At 38.9% G+C, this 23,008-nt stretch overlaps 1 protein-coding gene across 9 annotated transcripts in view; it reads left to right on the forward strand.

The window, feature by feature from the left end:
• LOC122557816 (zinc finger protein 143-like) overlaps positions 1 to 23,002 on the forward strand; it is a 98,010-nt gene extending 75,008 nt beyond the window's left edge. For all 9 annotated transcript variants that reach the window (XM_043705894.1, XM_043705891.1, XM_043705892.1 and 6 more), the window contains 3 exons: positions 15,077 to 15,238; positions 16,712 to 16,894; positions 21,814 to 23,002. In XM_043705894.1, coding sequence (XP_043561829.1) covers positions 15,077 to 15,238; positions 16,712 to 16,894; positions 21,814 to 21,903 — 435 coding nt within the window. In that variant the 3' untranslated portion in view covers positions 21,904 to 23,002. The remainder of the gene's footprint in view (positions 1 to 15,076; positions 15,239 to 16,711; positions 16,895 to 21,813) is intronic.
• The last annotated feature ends 6 nt before the right edge of the window (positions 23,003 to 23,008 follow it).

Consider the following 23,008-nt stretch of genomic DNA (forward strand, 5'->3'; position numbering starts at 1 on the left):
ATAAGGTATTTTAAAAGTTTATCTAAATATGTGGAATCTAAAACTAAGCAAAGCAAAGATTCAATCTGTTCCTCAACATTAGCTCTACGGAGACGCCTGTCTCGAGAGGTGCCATCCCCATTCATCCCTTTACAATTCTATGTAACTAATTCCTTTCAGTATTTTTTTCATCTGGATTGAGGAGACAGTCTGATGAATTTGCTGACATCTTTTTCTCACAAATCTGAAAACTTTAACTTTCTCACTTCTAATAACCTGCAGATTTCTAAACAAACTTCTTCTAAGAGAAAAACAAAACTCGCTTCTAAACTCAAACTGACGTCTTCTGAAATGAATTTAGAAAAATCTCGGCCATCCTAGATACGTCTGAGCTGAAAACAAAGCCTATGTGTTTATGCTGCTTGCCCATAAGCCAACCATATGAATATCTAGATGTATGTTTGCTCGCTGAGCTGGAAGATTTGTTTTCAAATGTTATGTCACCATACTAGGTAACAACATAAGTGAGCTTCCAGTGAAGTACTGGTATTATGACCCTCTTTCTATTTATGTTTTTAGGTTTCCTTGGGTTGGTGATGTATTTCCTGTTCTTTTTCTCAGAGGGTGGTAAATGGGATCCAAGTCAATGTGTTTGTTGGTAGAGTTCCGGTTAGAATGTCATGCTTCAAGGAATTCTCGTGTGTGTGTGTCTCTGTTTTGCTTGTCCTAGGATGGATGTGTAGTCCCAGTCAAAGTGGTGTCTTTCCTCATCTGTATGTAAGGATACTAGTCAGAGTGGGTCTTTTTGTAGCTATTTGATGTTCATGTATCCTGGTGGTATTTTGTAAATGACATTAGTTTTGTTTGTTGTCTGTATAGGATCTTTCAAGTTCATTAGTTGCTGTTTTAGTGGGTTGGTGGGCTACTATGATGCATAATAGAGATCTGAGTAGTTTGGCAGTCATTTCTGAGATGCCTTTGATATAGGGGAGAGTGGCTAGGGTTTCTGGATGCACTTTGTCTGCTTGTTTGGGTTTGTTGCTGAGAAATCAGCAGACTATGTTTATTGGGTACCTGTTCTTTTTGAATACACTGTGTACGTGATTTTCCTCTGCTCCTTCGTACCTCCTCTGTGCTGCAATGTGTGGTGGCTCATTGAAATAATGTTTTAATGCAGCTTCGTTTATGGGCGTTGGAATGATTGCTTCTGTGGTTCAGTGTTTGGTCCGTATGTGTTGTTTTCCTCGATGTTGGTTTGAAGTTCCCCATTGACTGTTTGCTTTACTGTGACATCTAGGAATTGCAGTTTATTGTTGCTTTCCTCCTCTTTTGTGAATTCTATGCCAGTAAGGATATTACTGATGGTCTTGAAGGTTTCCTCTAATTTGTTTTGGTTAATGATGACAAAGGTGTCATCCATGTAGCGGATCCAAAGTTTGGGTTGGATGGCTGGCAGAGCTGTTTGTTCGAGTCTCTGTGTTACCCAATGGACACAGTCTGCCGATTTCTCAGCAACAAATCCAAACAAGCAGACTAAACACATCCAGAAACCCTAGCTACTCTCCCCTATGTCAAAGACATCTCAGAAATGACTGTCAGACTACTCAGATCTCTTGGCATCATGGTAGCTCACAAACCCACCAGCAAAACAAATCTCATTTACAAAATACCTTGCAAGAACTGTGACAAACAGGCAGAAAACTAGTCACGAGGATACATGAACATCAACTAGCCACAAAAAGACATGACCAACTCTGACTAATGTCCTTACATACAGATGAGGAAGGACACCACTTCGACTGGGACAACATATCCATCTTAGGACAAGCCAAACAGAGACACATGAGAATTCCAAGAAAAGTGGCATTCCGACCAGAACTGTATCAACAAACACTTTGACTTGGACCCTATTTACCAACCTATGTGAAAAAGAACAGGAAATGACATCACCAACCCAAGGAAACCTAAAAACATAAATAGAAAGCAAGTCATAACACCAGTACTTCACCAGAAGCCCACTGGTGATGTTACCTAGTATGGTGACGAAACGTCTGAAAATGACGTCTTCCAGATCAGTGAGCAAACTTCCATCGAGAACCTTAACCTGAGCTACAACTCTTCTCAAAACTCACTAATATTCATATCTTTCCATTAATGCCACAGGATCCAGACTCAACTGCGCTCTGACAAAATGTTGGATTTAACTCACAGAAGTAACTAAAATGCAGCAGAATATATTTTGAAATCAGATTCCAAAAAAATGTATAAATTATATGCTATTCATCACAAAGTAAATTTTAAAAAAAATTATATTAAAATAGGCCAAATATCAATATTAGTTGCTCGGAATGACAAGAATACCTGAGTGTCAGCAGTATCTTTCAGTCAAGTTTACATACAGAGCATTGGCAAATAATTATGTAGAATTGAACAGTTTTTTTTCATTTGGCCCAAGTTCAGTGGACCAGCAAGAATGGAGAAAATATATTTTTAGATTGACAAACAACTTTTGCTACTTTATTTGCAGATTGTTTAAAAACTAGGAGCTGGAGCAAACCAATTGGCTCTTGCAGCTTACTCTAGCAATCAATGAGATCATGGCTGCTGGATTTTAGCCTTAATTTCATTTTCATGTCTGCTCCCTATAACCTTTGACTTCCTTGACAATGAAAAGTCTGTCAAACTCAATATAGACCATACTTAATGATTTAGCCTCCATGATGTCAGTGGAAGAGAATTCCAAAGATGGAGATCTTTTAAGAGAAAAATTTCTTCATTTTAAATGAGATATTCCTCATTTTAAAATTGTGTTGTTGTGATTTTGTTCATTTACTTTTTTCATGGCATTTGGGCATTGCTGGCAAGCTAGCATTTGTTGCATATCCTAGTTGCCCATGGCAAGCTTGTGATAATAAACTACAGTTGCACTCCATGTGGTACAGATGCATCCATGGTGCTCCAGTTTAGAACAACTGAAGCGCTTGCTCGGCTATTTCAGAGGGCAGTTAAGCATAAATCATGTGTGTGTCTGGAGTCACGTGTAGGCTGAAAGATCATACGATATAGGAGCAAAATTAGGCTATTTGCCCTTTTGAGTCTGCTTTGCCATTCTCATGGCTGATGGTTTTTTAACCCCATCTTCCTTTTTTCCCCATAATCCTTGATCCCCTTCACTTAGGCTATGTCCTTGGGTCCTAGTCTCTCCTGCTAGAGGAAGGATCTTCTCTATGTCTACTCTGTCCAGGCCTTTCAGTATTCTGTAAGTTCTAATGAGATACCATCCCCAACCTCCTAAACTCGATTGAGTTTAGACTGAATCCTCAAAAGCCTTCATTCCTGGGATCATTCCTATAAACTGCTGCTGGACCCCTTTCCTTGCCCCACACCTCCATTGTACACAAGAAATCTTGAATTTGAAAAGTAAGGTGATATTGCTAATTTCATACCTATATCATTTATATTAGACTGCATGCAGCTCCATATCAAGTTAGCCAGGTTCCTTAAAACACTTGGTCAAGGACAGATTATTGACAAAAAAGGATTTAAATTTGCAAATACATCCAACTTCCATTTTAAATGTAACAAAACCCTTGCCACACCTGTGTCTCTCCACATTCGAACCCCCCCCCCCAACATGCACCTCTGCTCCACACACAACTGCCTTGTTGCATGCTGACCCCCCACCACACACACCTCATCCCTAATGCACCTCTCCCTGCAAATGTTGTTTCCCCCACGTACAGCCCTCTCTGACACATGCTTCTCTCCTCAGCATGCGTGTGCACACACATCCATCCACACAGACCTCTACGCACACACTGGCACTCCTCCAGCCACAGAAGAGCATACTGAAGAAGGGTCACTAGACCTGGAACGTTAACTCTCTTTCCTCAGATACTGCCAGATCTGCTGAGGTTTTACAGCTTGTGCACAGACACATCTGTACAGTTCTACACACATCTCCATGCATGCAAAAACGTATGTTTCCACACAGGCACATATCTGCAAGCCTGGAGAAAGTATTAAACTGTGGAATGTTATCCTAAAGTACTTTGGCCAAGTAATAGTTATATTCAGAAAAAAAAGCAACATTTGCAGATTACACAAAATACTGTTCTGCAACCCAAGTCACTTTCCACAAATGCAGTTGGCACTGTGGTTTATTTTTGGATTATTAATGACTATTTGATTCTTTTTGTTTTGGTAATAGTGGTATAGATTGAGACTTTTAAGAACCATGCCCATGTGGTGATTAGGCCTTCTGGGGCATTTTCAAATCTCAAACTTTGAGAGAAATTTCACGGACAGAGGTTGTTGCCTCTGTGGTAAATTATTTCTCACTGTCTGTGCTCAGATACAAGGTGCTTTACGACCTCAAAATGAGTCATGTGACCTTTTCCTGAAAGTGTTGCAGACCCATGACTCCAAGCATTTTAGGTATTTTGTAAATGCAGCATCTTTGCTGCTATGGTCTCCCTCACCACCCGACGCCTGGAGGAAGAACGCCTCATCTTCCGCCTCGGAACACTTCAACCCCAGGGCATCAATGTGAACTTCGCCAGTTTCTTCATTTCCCCTTCCCCCACCTCACCCCAGTTCCAAACTTCCAGCTCAGCACTGTCCCCATGACTTGTCCTACCTGCCTATCTTCTTTTCCACCTATCCACTCCAACCTCCTCCCTGACCTATCACCTTCATCCCCTCCCCCACTCACCTATTGTACTCAATGCTACTTTCTCCCACCCCCACCCTCCTCTCATTTATCTCTCCACTCTTCAGGCACTCTGCCTGTATTCCTGATGAAGGGCTTTTGCCCGAAACATTGATTTTACTGCTCCTCGAATGCTGCCTGAACTGCTGTGCTTTTCCAGCCCCACTAATCCAGAATCTTTGCTGCTATAACAAGTGTTCTTTGCTTTGAAAAGTTTCTTTTCAATAAGTTCTGTAATATATATATATATATATATCCAGCTAATAATTTTATAAATTAATAAGTTAGATAACACATAGTCAGAACACTACATTCCCAGAATATTAGCCTTGGAATTCTGGATTACTAGTGCAGTGACATTATCGTTAAACCACCTTCTCCCCATCTCTTCTAAATGAAGAGGGTAAAGCTACACAGTACTGTTGGTCTCACCGATGCCTGTACACTTGGAATAACATTTCAGTGCTTTTATACTGCATTACTTTTGCGATAAAGACCAACATTCCATTTGCCTCCTTAATTACTATGTCTGCATACTCAGATTTCTCTTCATGGCAGCATCTTGCATTGTCCTTTTATTTAAATGATAGTTTGTCTTCTCTTCCTGCCAAAGTACCAACTACACATTTCCAATATTATACTCCGTCTGCAATGATCTTCCCCTGTCACTTAACCCTATCTGTGTCTCTTTACAGTCTCTTTGTACCATCTTTACAACTTACCTATCTTTGAATTGTTGCCAAACCTTTTTGACAAATGTTATTAACATTGTAAATAGTTGAGGTCCAGCAATCAGTCCTGCATCATTGCATTTGTGAGAGTTTGCCAACCTGAAAATTGCCCATTTATCTCAGAGCTCCATTTTTTGTTAGCGGAACTTTTATCCATTAATGATGATGATAATATTATCATCTCATCGCTATGGCCTCTTATTATCTGCAGTATCCTTTAATTTGGCACCATACTCAATGTTTTTTTGGAAATCTAAAAACACAACATATATTGGTAGTCCATGATCCACCCTGCATGTTACATCCTTAAAGACTTTTGTCAAACATGATGTTTCTTTCACCATGCGGATTTCAGTTGACTGGTTATAACAGCTGCGAGCTGGGGGGATGAAGCAGGCAGATGTGAGGGGCAAAGAGAAAGAGACCACAAGGAATGAAAAAGAGCAAGGAGACTGTGTAAGAAGGAGGAGAAGATGGAGGCTGCTCTCTGAATCTTTTCGAAAGCAACATCCAAGTAATTGGAAGCCATGAAAACTCGAAATCACTGATATAATAAATTCTTTAAAAGTGAATGTGGGGGATCCAAGATGGCGGCGATCTAGGAGGATCGTGTTGCAGAGCTCTGCACTGCAGCACAAGTGGGACAGACCTCTAACCCCACCCAACCTGGACCATTGCGATATCCTGGGACTCTGGAAAGGTCGTGGAGTCCCAGGAAACTGCGAAAAATCAACTTACCTGTGTTTTCGCCGCCCAGAAATGCCGAAGGAGGAGGAGGAGAATCTGAGGCCGGGCCCACGGCCCAGCCTGCAAGATCCTCACACTCAATTACCTACCAGGTCCTGGTGAAGGAGCTTGTGAAATCTCGTGAGATATTGGGAAAGCAGATAGAGGAAAAGCTGGCCCCCAATCTCTATCATGCTGGAGAAGCATGAACAGCAGCTGGGACACCTGGGAAAAGGGACAGATGAAGTTGAACACAGAGTCACAGTGGTGGAAGCTGGTACCAGTTCCTCCAGGGATAAGATCCAAGCCCTTGAGACGCAGGTCCATAATCTGCGTGACCAAATGGATGATCTTGAGAATAGGGGCAGGAGAAAAAATATTCTGATCATTGGTCTGCCAGAAGATAAGGAAGGTGAGTGGCCAGTGGAATTTATTGAGGTCTGGTTGCCGAAATTCCTTAACTTTTGAGCCTGGAAAGAGAGGCTTAAAAGTCGAGAGAGCTCACCGGGTCACGGTGCAGAGATCGGTCTGGGTCAACATCCTTGTCCTCTCCTGGTGCAGTTTCATCATTATAGAGATAAGGAAAGAATCGTGGCAGCTTCTGGATTCTAGGGGCAGGGTCCGAAGGCCCTAATGTATGAGGGCTCTAAGATCATGTTCTTCCAGGACTTCTCAGCAGTGGTGATCCAGAAAAAAAAACCTATGACTGTGTTAAGAGAAAACTGAGGGAGCTTGGGATCCTGTACTCTCTGAGGTATCTGGTAGTGCTTCGGTTCACCTTAGTTGGATCCGTACATCTCTTTGATGTGTCGAAGAAGGCAAGAGGCTTTGTGGACAAATTAACCTAATCTGAACAATTTAGTATGTACAAATAGTGTTAGTTGGGTATGTCTCTATTAAAAAAAGAGAGGAGGTCCGGTTGGGGCTTTCTTTTCCTTTTTTTTAATTGGTAAAAATATGTTTTAAGCTATGTTTGGTGGTGGTTGAGATATATACTCTCAATTTCTAAGTTAAGTTAGAGGAAAGGCTGGGTAGGGTATTTACCCCTTTTTTCTTTAAAAAAATGTCTTTATTCACATTGCTGTTTCATGGTGTACTTTCTTTCTTTGCTGTTTGTGTTTGCGGTGCGGCTCGAGCTAGGAGGAGGGAAAATGGTTGGGATGGCTAGATGCCTACTTATGGGCAGTTTATGCCTGGTTCAGGTATATATATATATATATGTCTGGGCTATAGTCTTGGCAGTGGGATGGGAAATTGGCTTTTGGGATGGGTAGTTGCTACTTTGGGCAGGGGGTGAGTTCCCCTATTCGGCCGTTGGCGCTTGAAATATCGGTTTGTTTTTTGGTTTTCATTGTATATAATCTTTGATAGCTTTGTAGGTTTGTTAACTATAATAGTTTTGGTTTATGTAATTTATGTGATCGATGGATCTTCCAACATTAAGGCTCGGCAGTTTGTGGTTCGAATTCCTCCTGTCTGGAATCTAAATGTTACTGCAAAAGGTTATGACTTATAACTTGATCAAATGGTGTACCTGGAATGTCAAGAGGAGTCACTCACCAATTAAAAGGAAGGAGGTACTTTTGAGTCTTAGAAAGGAGAAGGTGGATATTGGTTTGTTACAGGAGACACACTTGGACGACAGGGAGCATTTGAAACTACAGCAGAATGGCTTTGATCGGATTTACTTTTCATCTTTTAATACCAAAAGTAGGGGAGTGGCTATACTGGTTAGGAGGAATCTCCCATTTTAGTTACAAGAGTGTGTTAAAGACACACACACGGGTGATTTCTAATTCTCAAAGCCCTGATAAACTGGGAAGAATATGGTGTTTTAAATGTTTATTGCCCTCCGGCTGGTAGATGTGTTCTCTAAACTGATCAATCTCAAGTCCCAGATGGATCCCAGAAGCCCTCCAATACCCTCTGTACAAATTGAACAATTAGTGGGTCTGTATGTGGAGTTAGGTTGGTGGACGTTTGGAAGTGTCTGCACCCTATAGGCAGGGATTTTATGTTTTTTTTCAATCCACACAGATGTCACACCAGGATTGTTTTTTTTTCCTGACCCCCTTGGCATCCCTGGACTTGGTGGTACCTGGTACGATTGGTAATATTACCATCTCCGATCACGCTCCAGTGAATCTGTTGGTTAAGATTAAGGACGTTACATGGGTTCAAGGCACTGGCGAATGGATGCCATTATCCTCAAGGATAATAAGTTTGTGGACTACTCTCTGGAAGTTCCTAGGCATCAACTCAGGCTTGGTTAGTAGCCCATCTGCCCTTTGGGAAATTGCCAAAGCCTATGCCGGGGGTTAGTTATTTCGTATTCTGCCAGTAGGAAGCAGCAGAAGGGTGAGCAGCAATGTCTCCTCGAAGCACCGTTGAAGGCAGCCGAGAAGGCATACTTTGACAGGCCCTCATTGGTCAAGCTACAGAGGGTTATGGCGCTGTGGTCTCTATTGAATTCCATGCTCAGCAAAGAAGGAGCTTACTTTTACAAAGCAAAGGTCATATGAGCATGGTGACAGGCCAGGCAAGTATCTAGCATATCTTGACAGGAAAAGAAGTGCCCCTCAAGCCATTACGGCAATTAGGGAACAGTCTGGGAACCTAACATGTGACTCCAAAAATATTAATATGGCATTCCAGAGATTTTACTCTAAGTCATACCAATCTGAGTGTTGTGAGGAGGGGAGGGCCAAATTGAAAGGATCTGGGGCTCCCGGGTGTGACTCCCTAATAGGAGTCCTTTCTCAATGCCCTCTTATCAGAGCAAGAGATGCAGGAAGCTCTGAGGCAGCTTCAGAGTGGAAAGGTGCCCGGTCCTGATGGACTTCCCAGTGAATTCTGTAAGGAATTTATAAACATATTGTCAGGCCCAATGTTCAAAATGTTTAATGACTCATACAGCCATGATTGTCTCCCGACATCTCTGAGAGACGTCAATATTTCGCTTATTCTGAAAAAAGAGAAGGTCCTGGAGGACCACTTCATTCTTCAATGTGAACTTCAAAATCCTCTCTCAGACTCTTGTATTAAGGCTGGAGACTGTGTTAACTTCTATTGTTAAAGAAGACCAGATGAGCTTCATAAAGGGCCGCAGATCCTCCAATAATGTTAGCAGACTGCTTAATGTAATTCAAGCATGCCAACAATAGTCAATACAGGGATTGATGATTTCTCTAAATGCAGAGAAGGCATTTGACAGAGTTGAGTGGCCGTACCTTTTCTATACTCTGGAGCGGTTTGGTTTTGGTGAAGTCTTTATAAGATGGGTAAAGGTTCTCTACAGTGACCCTCTCACTTTGGTCATCACCAATGGGGTGCAATCCAGCAATTTTAACATTGTTAGGGGCAGCCAGCAGGACTGTCCCCTTTCGCCACTGCTTTTTACGTTGGTGATTGAACCATTGGCGGAGGCCATTTGTTGGGATCCTAATATATCGGCTCCAGAAGTGGGGTCAAAATTACATAAGATTTTGTTGTACGCGGACGATGTCCTCATTTTTTTTTTGTCAAACCCTTACCTGATACAATGCATCACTGCGTTTGGCGCCTTTTCGGGGTACAAGATTAATCTTGCAAAATCAGAGGCTGTGCCTGTGGGTGGTCTTACGAAGGTGCTAGGTCTTGAGGGCGAATATCAATTCTCATTTAAGTGGTCACAGGAGTTTTGTGTACTTGGGCATATTCCTTACTTGAGTTCTGGATTGACTGTTCAAAGCTAATGTTGTTCAATTATTTAACAAAATCAGACAAGACCTTCAAAGATGGGAGGCACTTCCGGTCTCGTGGTTGGGTCAGATAGCGCTTATTAAGATGAATATTCCTCCTCCCCCCACTTTGTTATACCCTATATGGATAATTCTCCCTGATTTTCAATAAACAAACATTCAGGAGACTGAACAGCTGGTATTTGGCATCGTCAGGGGCCCATCATTAAATTAGCTAAACTGCAGTTGTCTCACAGATTGCGGGGAGTGGATCTCCCGGACATTAAAAGCTACCAACTAGGCTTGCTTTTATCCTACATGAGTGATTGGGCTTGTGGGGACCCTTTTCAATATGGTTAGATATTGAAACCTCCCAGGCAAGGTGCCCCCTTACTACCTTGCTGTTTTTGGACAAAATGAGGACAGTTAGGGAATATTGCCATAACCCAATGGTTAAAAAGGTAAAAACAATGACTGCAGATGCTGGAAACCAGATTCTGGATCAGTGGTGCTGAAAGAGCACAGCAATTCAGGCAGCATCTGAGGAGCTTCGAAATCGACGTTTCGGGCAAAAGTCCATAACCCAATGGTTGTCAATACTGTTGAAGCATGGAGGGCAATTCGGCAGAGAGAAGGCAATGTTGGCAAAACATCTTCTCTTACACCTATAGTGGGTTTGCCGGGTTTTCAACCGGGGGTGATAGATGCAGGATTCAAGCATTGGGCAGCTCAGGGTGTGTCTTGCATGGCGATTTTTTTTGAGGGAGACACAATGATGTGCATTGATCAGTTAGCACGGAAACATGTGCTATCTAACAGGGACCTCTTTCGTTTTTGTTATCAAGTTTGGGATTTTATTCAAAAAAAGACTTTTGTCTGATCCCTACGAATCCGACACAGAAAGGAGTGCTCAGTGCTAAGAGTACACTTTCTGTCAGCACTTTATATCATCAATTGGGGGATGCCCCCTCAGATGAGTTCTATCAATTCTGCAGGATGTGGGAGAGAGAGCTAGGCGTTGAGGTCTCTTCAGAGGCATGGGAAGATACTTGGCAAAACGCAAGAAAGATATCAATTTGCAATAGGATTCATGCTTTACAGTTGAAGATTCTCCACAGGGTCCACTTGGCTCTGGACCGTTTGTCAAAATTTAAGCCAGGAATATCTTCAGCATGTCCCAAGCGTAAGGTTGGTTACAGGCGTTCTTACCCATTGTCTCTGGACTTGTAGTACACTTTAAACATTGTGGTACACTGGAGCGCTGTGGTGGATGCACTGGAGAGGATTTTAGGTGTAAGAGTAGAGAAGGACCCGATCTCTCTCCTCGGCCTGCCCAGTGTGTTCCCTGCAGATGCGCATAAGAAAAAACTTTTCAACATCCTCACCTTCTGCGCAAGGAAGAATATCTTACTAGGTTGGGTATCTGATATTTGTACTATTTTAGAAATCTGTTTTTTCAATAAAAATATATTAAAATTAAAAAGTGAATGTGGAACCTCTAGTTTATATCTGCATAGGTTCAGGAGCTACTTGTGAAACTTGAAAGGGTTCAGAGAAGATTTGCAAGGATGAGGGTTGGAGGGTTTGAGGTATAGGGAGAGGCTGAATCCACTGGGGCTGTTTTTCCTGGAGTGTTGAAAGCTGGGAGGTTAATAAAATCATGAGAGTCATGGATAGGGTAAATAGACAAGGTCTTTTCCCTATGGGTGAGTCCAGAACTGGAGGGCATAGATTTAGGGTGAGAGGTGAAAAATTTTAAAAGGGACCGAAGAGCCAACTTTTTCACACAGAGGATGGTGTATGTATGGAATGAGCTGCCAAAGGAAGTGGTGGACGCTGGTACAATGACAACATTTAAAAGGCATCTGGAAGGCTATATCAATCGGAAGAGTTTAGAGGGATATGGGCTAAATGCTGACAAATGGGATTAGATTAATTTAAGATATCTGGTCAGCATGAACGAGTTGGACTGAAGGGTCTGTATCTGTCCTGTACATCTCTATAACTCTATGATTTTATGTAGTGGATGCTGTTGTACTGAAAACTGCAAGATTTAACATTATACGTGTCATTGCATTATGTCATGATAACTACTACTTAGTTTTCAATAATACTTTTAAGATTTGAACAAGTTCACCAATATATATTTTCTGTGGCTCCCTTTCCTTTTTCAGCATTTTCTTTTTCTACAACCCAGGATCATTTATAAATGAATATGCTGAATTGTTTGATCTCCCCCTCACTTTGTTCTTTATTCTATGTCTTTATTTGGTCCATCTTTGGTCGTCATTTCTATCACTTTTGTTTCTTAAACCTCAGTTTTATTCCATAGTACCTATTTGTAGGAGATAATTCGTTCCCTACATTTTATAGTTACTGCTCAATTTAAATACAATGGTATTCATATAATTTATATTATTAAATGTTTGCATCCAACTCCTGTACCTGCTTGTAAATGTTTCAAGGCTGTTATATAAGCATTTAAATCAATATACTGGTAATGAAGGGGACACTTCTTTGTCAGTTACTTGTGCTTACCTAAATTGTTTTGCATCATTTTTCTATGAACTGATTACTTGACCTCAAGCATCTTGAAGAATCTTCAAATGTGTTTGCCAACTCCACTTTGATTCCACTCTATCAGCCTCCTAGCTGAGCTGATTCATTGTCTAGATCTAGAATTAATACCATCTATGTAATATAACCATACATACCATATATGCTCAAGTAATAGTTGATCTCCTGTTTGGCCAAAATATCTGGAAATTTCCATATACCACCTATAAAAATCGACCGTCGTTCTTCACAGATAACAGATAAACATCTATGAATCGGTGTGCCGGTCATTATACTCCACCCCAGGTCTTCCAGTCTGCTGGCCGTCATGCTGCGTTCCGGGTTTTCAGAACTACTGCAACTTGTGTTGTTTTATTCGTTTGGAGATCATTTGGGCTTCTGCTAATGATACGGCATGAATTTCAGCCCCTCAAATGTTGTATCCATGTAATAGTCTACCCCAAAATTTTAACCTTAAAAAGTAGTTAAAAAGATTCAATTATTACTTGAGTATATATGGGATAATTTTTTTTGGAATGAGTTTGTTTCATTAAAAAAGTTTAAAAACTCCAAAATTCAAACATTACACATGGAAGGTTGAAATTTGGAAACATTTTACAACTTCACTTTACACTTTGAGCATTTTAGCTCTGTTCCTTTTAGCCAGAGCAGAATTCATGCCAGAGTCTGTTTACCCTGTCTGGATAAAAACATTTGAGAATTTTAGTCAAATCTGTCAATTGCTGCAGAATGTTTTCCAAGCTAGTTTGTAGTTTCACTCAGTCTGAAAAGGTGACCTTTTGGTTCCAAAACTGTGGTGCAACTGAAGCACATAAAAACCAGTATTAATTTACTACTAATTAAGACTTATTTCTCATGTTCTTTGTAGTTGGTCCAAATGCATTATCCAGAAATTATGTTAACCGTTGTATTTTGTTTATTTTTGTCAACATGGGAGCAGAAGGGATTAACATTTGAGTCACTGGTTCATTTTGAAACTACGGTGTGTGTAACCCATAATTTTCACGTACTTATGTATTTCAAATATTTCTATAATGTGAATGTTACTCTCAATTTTAAATTATGTTCAGAAAACAAATTGGGAACATCTGCTTTTTACCCTCTCTCGCTCTTCCACACACTTGCCGCCCTGCCCCTGCTAAACGTGTTATGGGGTTGAGAGAGTAGAGAATGCATCATAACTCAATTTTGCACAGCAAGGAGTAAGATTGAATCAGTGTACAAATCACTGGGTATATACAAATTCCTGGAAGTTAAGAGATAGCCACAAATTATAGCATCATTGTTATCACCAATTGCTGTGTTTGTTGCCATTAGAAATGGAAATTTGATCATTCCTGGACTTGTAGGAAATAACATCATTAATTTTTTTTTCTACTATTCATCATCTTAGCTGAGGCTCATTTGGTTTGATTTTTTTTGTTTATGTTTTGTTGTGGATTACTACATTTGCACACTTTAGTTATTATATTTAGCAAAGCATTCATGACCAGATTCAGCTGATTCATTCCACACTGGTAAGCCCGGTTTTTGGACTCTACATCTTCAAACTGATGTTATTTTCTCTAGCTTTTCATTTTTTATTCATTAGGACAATTCACACAAAAAAGCAATGTAAATGGAAAATAATATTTTTACTGTACAAGGAGAGACTGATCACTTAGCAAGTGGACTCTGATTGACAAAGGTGTTGCTATTGACTGATCGTTAACTGCCAAATTTTGATAAAAAACCAGCAGGGATTGTGACTGGTTGAAGCATTGGTCTGGAAATGGCCCTCATCAATGTTGCAGTCTGTGTACATGTTCTTGCTGTAAAGCACAGGGCCCGGTGTATTTATATATGTAGCTTATCGTATGCACAGTCTACCACACTGTGAGACTGACAATCCTGACTTGTCACTGTAATTCTTTACACAGTCAAGACTGTCTAACAAATGTTGTCCAAGTGTAGAAACATGTCTAATGTTGGATACTGTGTCTTCAGTTTTACAAGCAGAGACTGACTGGTACAGTCAATACCTGCAGTGAACAGTCAAAGGGGTTTGCTGTTTGATACAATTTGAAAGTATTTGGGATATTTGGCCTATGCATATGGTATCATGCTAACACTGAAATTCATATGCCATATGACTTATTTGTGTGATAGGCAGAATGTCTTTTTGGCTTGAGAGCAGCATTTCGTTAGTAGCAATGTTTGTTGCTATTGTATAGTAGCAATGTAAAACAACTAGCTTCATCTGTTCTAATTTTTGAGATGCCTTGCCCTTCCAGGGTATTTTAAGGAGTAAATACACTTTGAGAAATAAAAGTTAGGTTCTTTTATCAGTTTGCAATGTTATTTCTTTGTTCTCTAAATTTTTGTATTATTACTTAACTGTAAGTGATGTGCAATTCAAATATTACAGAATAACCACAAAATTACTATTACATATAAGTATGGACAAAATATGAGATTGAAATTGACTAAATTACATGTTCACACCCAGTTAAATTATTCTTTGCCTTCTACCCACTGAAGATTAGACAATCTTCACTCTGTGTCTGCAGTAATCCAAGAGATCAGCAAGTGGAAAAAAACAAATCTGGGTCTGCATGTTAAAATTTGAAAACTGCTTTATTTGTTTGTTTCAGGTCAACATATCTCAGACAGATCTGCAAGGAATTGGCAATACTATAACAATGGTTACACAGGATGGGACTACCATCACAGTCCCAACGCATGATGCAGTTATTTCAACACAAGATACGCACTCGGTTACAATGGTAACAACAGATGGTTCAGATGGTCAACAGGTAATGGAGTTCTGTTGTATTTTGAGATTAGAATAATATTTTCTTCTAGCTGTTGATCAGTCAAGGGCCAGACTTGTGCTCAGACTAGCTGGACTTTTCTAATTCTATGCATTTATGCAGAATTTCTATTTTTTTCTAAACTTCTGAATTATTTTTCACTTTCTCAGAACAAAATAAACCTACTATAATTGCATATAGCAAGTATGTGCATGTTTTGAATGTGCTCACAATTCAGCTTGAGCAGTATGCAAAATATTTAATCGATTTTCCCCATCTACTTGTTGCATTATTTATTGTCAACAAAATAAAGTTAAAAAGAAATTTATTTGAGATTATATGTTGAATAGACTTAAAAATATGGAATATAGACTTGAGCAGTGGCAAGTTCAGTGGCATCATGACACCCCATCATTCTCTGAATTGACAATTTCAGGTTACATTCATTTCATGCTGATGAATCTCTTTTATTGATTTTAAAATGTTTTGAGATGTTCTGAGATTATGAAAGGTACAATATAAATTCAAAAATTTTTGTTTTGTTCTTTATTCTTATTTAGTCTTTAGGTTGCATGCCAGTGTCATTCTTGGTTCAGCCTTTGGTTTAGGTGTGCTGGCATTTCCCACTTCGGAACTTTATACTGCTCTTGCCAATTTGGTCCAGTCTCAAATTTAATCCTCCTTTTCAGTCGAACCTAGCTCTGCCATTAGACTTTCCTAAAGTAGAAGCAGACATATTTGGCCCCTTGAACCTGCTATATATTCAGAAAGATCATGATTGATCTGATCATGTCCTTAACTCCACATTCCTGCTTACCTAAGAACTCTTCATTTCTTTTCTTTCTCAAGCCTTCCCAAGTTGTTCTTGTTTCACATATTCTTTACGTTTAAAAAGGCTGTCAGACTAGTTCCCTAGCAAGACTATGAAACCGTAACAGGGCCTCTTCATTTTACAAATTATTAAGCCTTTGTTTGTTTTGTGGTCATGAGGACTTAATTGAAAACTTGAGTGAATGAAAGCAGTGCAAAACTGAGGAATTTTGGAATTTCAAAATCATATACTAGGAGCTTACCTACTTTTGTTTTTTTTCAAAAAAACTTTAAACACAGACTGTCCTTGTTCGCTGTTGTGAAACAGATTTATTAACTCTGTCACTGACATAAACGACACTTAAGTCAATAACATCTGTTTATTTTTCATTGTAGCAATAATAGCTAACAAAAGCAAAATGTTTTCCAATCACTAGATCAGATGTCTGGATAACAAGGCATCAATGACTGACAGCTGTATTTGGCAGGCCAGTTATACATGAATTAAATTTCTGTTGAAATACCATGACCAGTTGACGGCATTATTCAAAATAATCTTCTAAAATTAATAATTAAACCAAATTTATGAAATGGAATGAAGAGATTATGTGCTTTGTGAATTGAAAGCATTTAAAAAAAAGATTAAAAACACTTGTTTTTCTAAAGGTGGCTATAGTGACACCAGATTGTGAGATGAGAGGTGAGGCTACTATAGCTGCATTACAAGCTGCATCTGTTGAAGTGGAAAAAATTGTTACCCAACAGAATCATGAGCATCATTTAGTAACTGGAGGAGCACGACCTGTAACATTACTGGCTACGGCAAATGGCACTCAAATTGCAGTGCAGGTGGGTTTTCATCATTCTAACTTAATATAAAAAGTAAATGCTTTGATGATTTTTTTTTCAGAATGAAATTGAAAAATCTTGTCTAAAAAACAAAACGACCTGACAGTTTTGTATTATACTAGAGATCTTTGTGTGCTAAGCATTCTTAATGACTGATTTCAAAATCCAGTGTTTGTCAGAGTTTCTTATAATTTTGTCTCTTCTCATCCACCTTTAACTTTGTTCTTGTATCTTTAAAACCTTGTTGCTTCTTTCACATTGGAATCTTGCCAGCATTGTGACCCTGGTGGAAGGGTAAAATTACTGCATTTATTGCATATTATGCACTAATAAAGTTTGATATGCTTTACGTTTATTGTTTATGTTCCTTTCAAATCAAAGAACTACTGTAATCTGATAATGCTGCCGAGGTTTTTTCCTACAGCATTACAGCGATTCAAGATATGTAATTATGTGCTGGAATTGAGAAACAAAAATCAAAATTCAGTTCTCTGAAGAAATTAGTGATCATTTATTCATGATTAGTTTGATACCTTTTACATACAAAATCAGCAAATTCACAAATCAAATCATGTTGAGGTTGTACAAGACATTGATTAGGCCACTTTTGGAATATTGTGTGCAGTTCTGGTGTCCCTCCTATTGGAAGGATGTTGTGAGACTTGAAAGGGTTCAGAAAAGATTTACAAAGATGTTGCTGGGGTTGGAGGGTTTGAGCTACAGGGAGGGGCTGAATAGGCTGGGGCTGTTTTCCCTGGAACATCAGAGGCTGAGGGGTGACCTTATAGAGGTTTAGAAAATCATGAGGGGTATGGATAGGGAAAAGAGACTAGGTCTTTTCCTTGTGGTGGGGGAGTCCAGAATTAGAGGGCATAGATTTAGGATGAGAGGGGAAAGATTTAAAAGGGGCCTAAGGGGCAACTTTTTCAAGCAAAGGGTGGTGCACGTATGGAAAGAGCTGCCAGAGGAAGTGGTGAAGTCTAGTACAATTACAACATTTAAAAGGCATCTGGATGGGTATATGAATAGGAAAGTTTGAGAGGGATAACGGGCCAAGTGCTGTGATATCTGGTCGGCATGGATAAATTGGACCGAAGGGTTTGTTTCCATGCTGTACATCTTTATGACTCGATGATTCTATCTGCTTTAGTGATGTACAGTTCTTTATTATAATAGAAATCCCAAGATGTATTTAGGGAAGTGAAGTGTTCAAACTAAATCAGAGTAGAGAGTGAAGTTTCCAAGTGCTTTCTCCACTCTCAGCTGCTAGTTTGGCAATAACTTCACTGATATAGTAAAGTGGGTTTCCACCAAAGTTCTTCTGCCAGAGTGGCAGTGGTTCCATCAAAATTCCCTAACTTGGTTATTGCTCCACCTATTTAAAATAGTAAATTTTCCTCTCTCACTTTTTTCTCATATCTTTTTAAAAAGCTTGAATCATGTTGACATGTTATTCCACAGTGTTGGACCCATCAAAGGAGAAAGAGAGAGCAACACCGTTCATTCTATTAATCACATGTTGTGATTCATGTACAACTCAACTTGCGTTCAATCCCATGAGTTCCCTTCCTTTATCATCAACAAGATACTAAATTATCAGTGGCTGCTTAGTATGAAATACTTGAAATTCAGAACTTTTATTTCATCTGTATTTTTCAAATTTTTGCTTTTATGGTTTAATCTCACTGCACACTTTTATAATCCATAATGAGGATGTGGATATGACTGGCATGATAGCATTTATTCAGATCTCTAATTCCTCCTAAGGAGGTATTAATGTCATAAGTTGTGCAAGGTCTTGCAAAGATAAATTACTGTTGATCTTCATTTTGTCTATTGTTTGTTAAAAAATTAACATAGCAAAATGTTTTCAAAATTGTACTTAAATATTTTGTTACAAACAATCAACATAAAATGGGATGGAAACCTGTCAATTTAGGTATGTTTCTAGAGTAAAAAATTAATAAACTCGCACTTGTGGCTGTTGTTTTCACCACTGATGATGCAATAAAAATGCAGAATAAGGATAAAATTGGAATTCACCTTCAGTATTCTTACAAGGACAATCAGTAAAAACTGATTGCAGCTAAGTAATAGAAAGGAGATATGTTCAAACTCTGTTTAGTTGGGTAGCTACCTTTTGTTTGGTCCTTGGAGCAGCTTTTGTGACAATAGATAATTAGTTTCTGTGTATTAGCTGTCCTTTAGACTACACAATTACCAACAGGCAACTGCCAAGTTTAAGCTGAAATTTGTGCTCTGCCACCAGACAATTTGTTCGATCATCAGTGTAAAACTTTAGATCTCATTGCTTTGTCTCCAAACAGTACAGAATATCAAATCAGCTGGTTTTGTTTTCTAAAGTGTTTCAGTTTGCTGTGATAAAATAACATTGTTTGTTATCTCTGAGAATGGTGGTTGGTCCAGCTTTCTTTTATATTTTGCAGTGGGTTATATGTGCTTTATATAGGTATGAAGTTGTGGTGGTTCCTTTGACGGCTACTGTATTGGCTTCTTTTTGTTTACATTGTACTTGTTCTGGCTGAAGGAAGGTATGTAACAAAAGAGCAAAGGTGAGAGACTTTGCAGGTATGGATCGTACCATAAAATTAATTTGGAATCTTCTTGAACTGATCTGTCTGTAGAGAGATGACTGTAAGCAGGTAATGATCCAACCGTGTTGTAGGATGCGTTAGATCAACAATCTCTATTACATCTCCTGAGTAAAATGTCCAATTAGCTAAATAGTTATTGAAATTAGAAAGACAGTAACTCGTGATCTTCTACATGGAAAACCCTTTGTAAAACGATGTGCAGGATTTGTGGAGATGTTTGAAGTTGCAATGGATTATTTCAACCCTTAAATTCAACACCTGTACCTTTGCACCTGACTTGACTTTTTATGAAGCTTCTAAAATACATAGACATTTTCTAATATTTAAAACACTACGCTGTTGTTCCTGCCTGAACTTGCAGAAGGCTTTCGAGAAGGTCCTATGTCAGAGATTAGCATGTAAAACTAAAGCATGGGATTTGGATTTGTGTACTGACCTGGGTAGAGAGTTGTTTGACAGATAGGAAACAAAACAAATTTTCTGTCTTTTTCTGAGTGGTACCACATGGATCAGTGCTTGAACCCCAGCTATTCACAATATATATATTAATGGTTCAAATGAGGGATTTAAATATAATGTCACCAGGTTTGCAGATGATAGAAAGCTGGCTGGAGGATCAACTGAGAGGATGATACAGAGTTGCTACAGGGTGATCTGGAGAAGTTGAGTGAGTGGACAAATGCATGGCAGACAAAGTCTAATGTGGATAAATGTGGGATTATCCACTTCATTAGCAAAATCAGGAAAGCAGATTATTATCTGAATGGCAATAGATTGATAAAGTGGAAGGTGCGATGAGACTTGGGTGCCTTTGCTGAAGTCACTGAAAGTTAGCATGCAGCAGGGGGTGAAGAAAACAAATGATACGTTAGCCTTCATAGTGAGAGGATTTGAGTACAGGAGCAGTAATGTCTTGCTGCAGTTGTACAGAGCCTTGGTGAGACCACAGCAGGAGTACTGTGTGCAGCTTTGGTCTCCTTACCCGAGGAAGGGTTCTGACTATGGAAGTGCAACAAAGATTTACCAGGTTGATTCCTAGGATGGTGGGACTGATATATGAAGGCAGACTGGATCGGTTAGGACTAAATTCACTAGAGTTGAGAAGAATGAGGAGAAATTTATCAAATCCTATAAAATTCTAACAGGTCGAGACAGGTTAAATTCTCCTGAAGACCAGGGAATCCAAAATCAAATGTCACATTTTAAGGCTGAGCTGAGGAAATCTTTTTTCACCGAGAGAATGGTGAGCTTTTGGAATTCTCTGCCACAGAAAGCAGCTGAGGCCAAAACATTGAATATTTTCAAGAAGGAGTTCGATATACTTCTTAAGACAAAAAGGACCAAAAGGTATGGCGAGAAAGTGGGAATAGGGCACTGAATTGGATGATCAGCCATGATCATATTGATTGGCAGAGCAGGCTCATAGGGACGAATGGCCTGCTCTTGTCTCTATTTCCTGTTTCCATGTAGCTAACTTGACTATTCATACTGTTATGGACCAGTCCAGACCCCCTCAAAACACTTGAAGATGGTAGCCCAGACCCTAACTTTTCTAGTTGTTTTAGGCAGATGTAAGGTGGATATCGCAGGAGTGATGCAGCTGGTCAAACCACTTGGCTTCAAGTAAAACAGAATTCATTTACCCACCACCAAATGAAAAACAAACAAAAGAACACAGAATTTAGAATAACAATGATTTGAAAGCTCGACTGACACGATATTCCCCCACAACTTAACAAAGTACTGTTCCAATTTCCTGCAACATCCTCATAAACATACTCCTTGGCAAAAAGGTAAATTCAAACACCGGTGGTTACGGGAGAGATATTAGAGAGATGGCAGAGGGAATCAACCTGGGACATATGTTGAATCAGGGAATCATTTTTTCCCAGCAGCTTTCTTTGACCAGGATCTTTGAACAGACTGTTTGCTAAAACCAAATGAAGCCAGAAACAAGCCTGAACTGGCCACTCCCCTTTCATTGTATAAGTGTTTTTTTTAAAAAAACCTAAAAGCCTTTTCCTTGATTGTTGCCTTAGTCAATATATCTTAGCCATGAGCAAAGTCCCTACTCCCAGACAAATTGGAACCTTTGCCTTTTACATCCCCTCTTGAAAAAAAACTCAAGGACAACATAACCTTGCTGAAGGAGCAGCATTGTCACAATATAATTTGAGCTTTTCTCGGTGTTTTGACTGACAATGTCTAATGATCAGTGGCACATTGTTTTGAATTGACAAATGGAGTTTTATCAAAAAGGAAATATTACATTATAAAAATTATTATAATTATGTTTTCTTATAGCTTGGCGAGCAGCAATCATTGGAGGAAGCAATCAGATTAGCATCTAGAATACAACGTGGTGAATCACCAGGGCTTGATGAACATCAATAAAGAAATAATTGAAAATAATGTAAGGGCTGCAGTTCTGCCTATTTCTAACAATAATTGTACTGTATATAATACACAGACTGTATCACTTACAGGCCCTGTGTAGCTTTTAAACATTTTTAAAGCTGCAATATATTGTTGTAAACGTCATGAATTTTTCAAACATTCAGAGTACTAGTTGAAAATAAGCTAATGAAGCAAAGTTTTTGCACTGCAAACTAGTCTAAGAAGTTGAGTATTAATTTATCTCCAATCTTTGCTTGTATACTGTTCTAATTTATTTTGTCACTGCTCAGGTCTATTAGATGCAGCGCACTTATTTGAAAGAAAATAGTATCTTTGCAAAACTGTATTCGAGTTGGAGGTATGAGTCAGAATAATAATTACTGTACTACTGATTTCCAGTTTAAAGATATGGATTCTTTATTCCTAATTAGTTCATCAACTTTACTGGACACATACATTTCCTGTTAAATGGTTTTGCTAAAGTTTGCATAAACGTCTGATGATATATTGCAGCTTTAGAGTGTAAATTATCACTGTCTGTTAATTGTGTACAGTTTGGACTAAACAAATCAGGTTCTTGATATTAAGGTACTTTAAACTGTAGACCCGAAAATGTGGAGCATGCATTAAAAAGTTATTTCTGCATGTATTTTAACACCTGGGAAATCTAAGTGATAGAATATTATATTCTAGTGCACACATTAAAGAGATGAACATATTTGGGACTACAGTTTTACACTTTTATGGAAACTAATTTCATACTACTAAAAGGTGTTTGATCTTTGCTTGTGACCAATTACCTGTAAATACATACTAATGCCACAGATGTAACCTACATTTTACTTTTTACGTATGATCATGTAAAAGTACAAAAGGAGGAGCTTTGGTTGTGCAATATTAAACATATACAATCCAAATTTATGTTGCTTTATTCAAAAAACACTTTTTTTGTGTCAGGCATTATTCTGAAGGCATTTTAAATGATGAAAACAAAGGGAAAAAAATACAATTGGTTGCATGAATGATTTGATGAATTGATAATAAAGGTGCATCGTGTGCGTAGGGTTTTAAACAGATATGCTTTAGATTTTGGCAATAACAT

The sequence above is a fragment of the Chiloscyllium plagiosum genome, chromosome 16 (assembly GCF_004010195.1).
Source record: "Chiloscyllium plagiosum isolate BGI_BamShark_2017 chromosome 16, ASM401019v2, whole genome shotgun sequence".
NCBI classification, from domain to species: Eukaryota; Metazoa; Chordata; class Chondrichthyes; order Orectolobiformes; family Hemiscylliidae; genus Chiloscyllium; species Chiloscyllium plagiosum.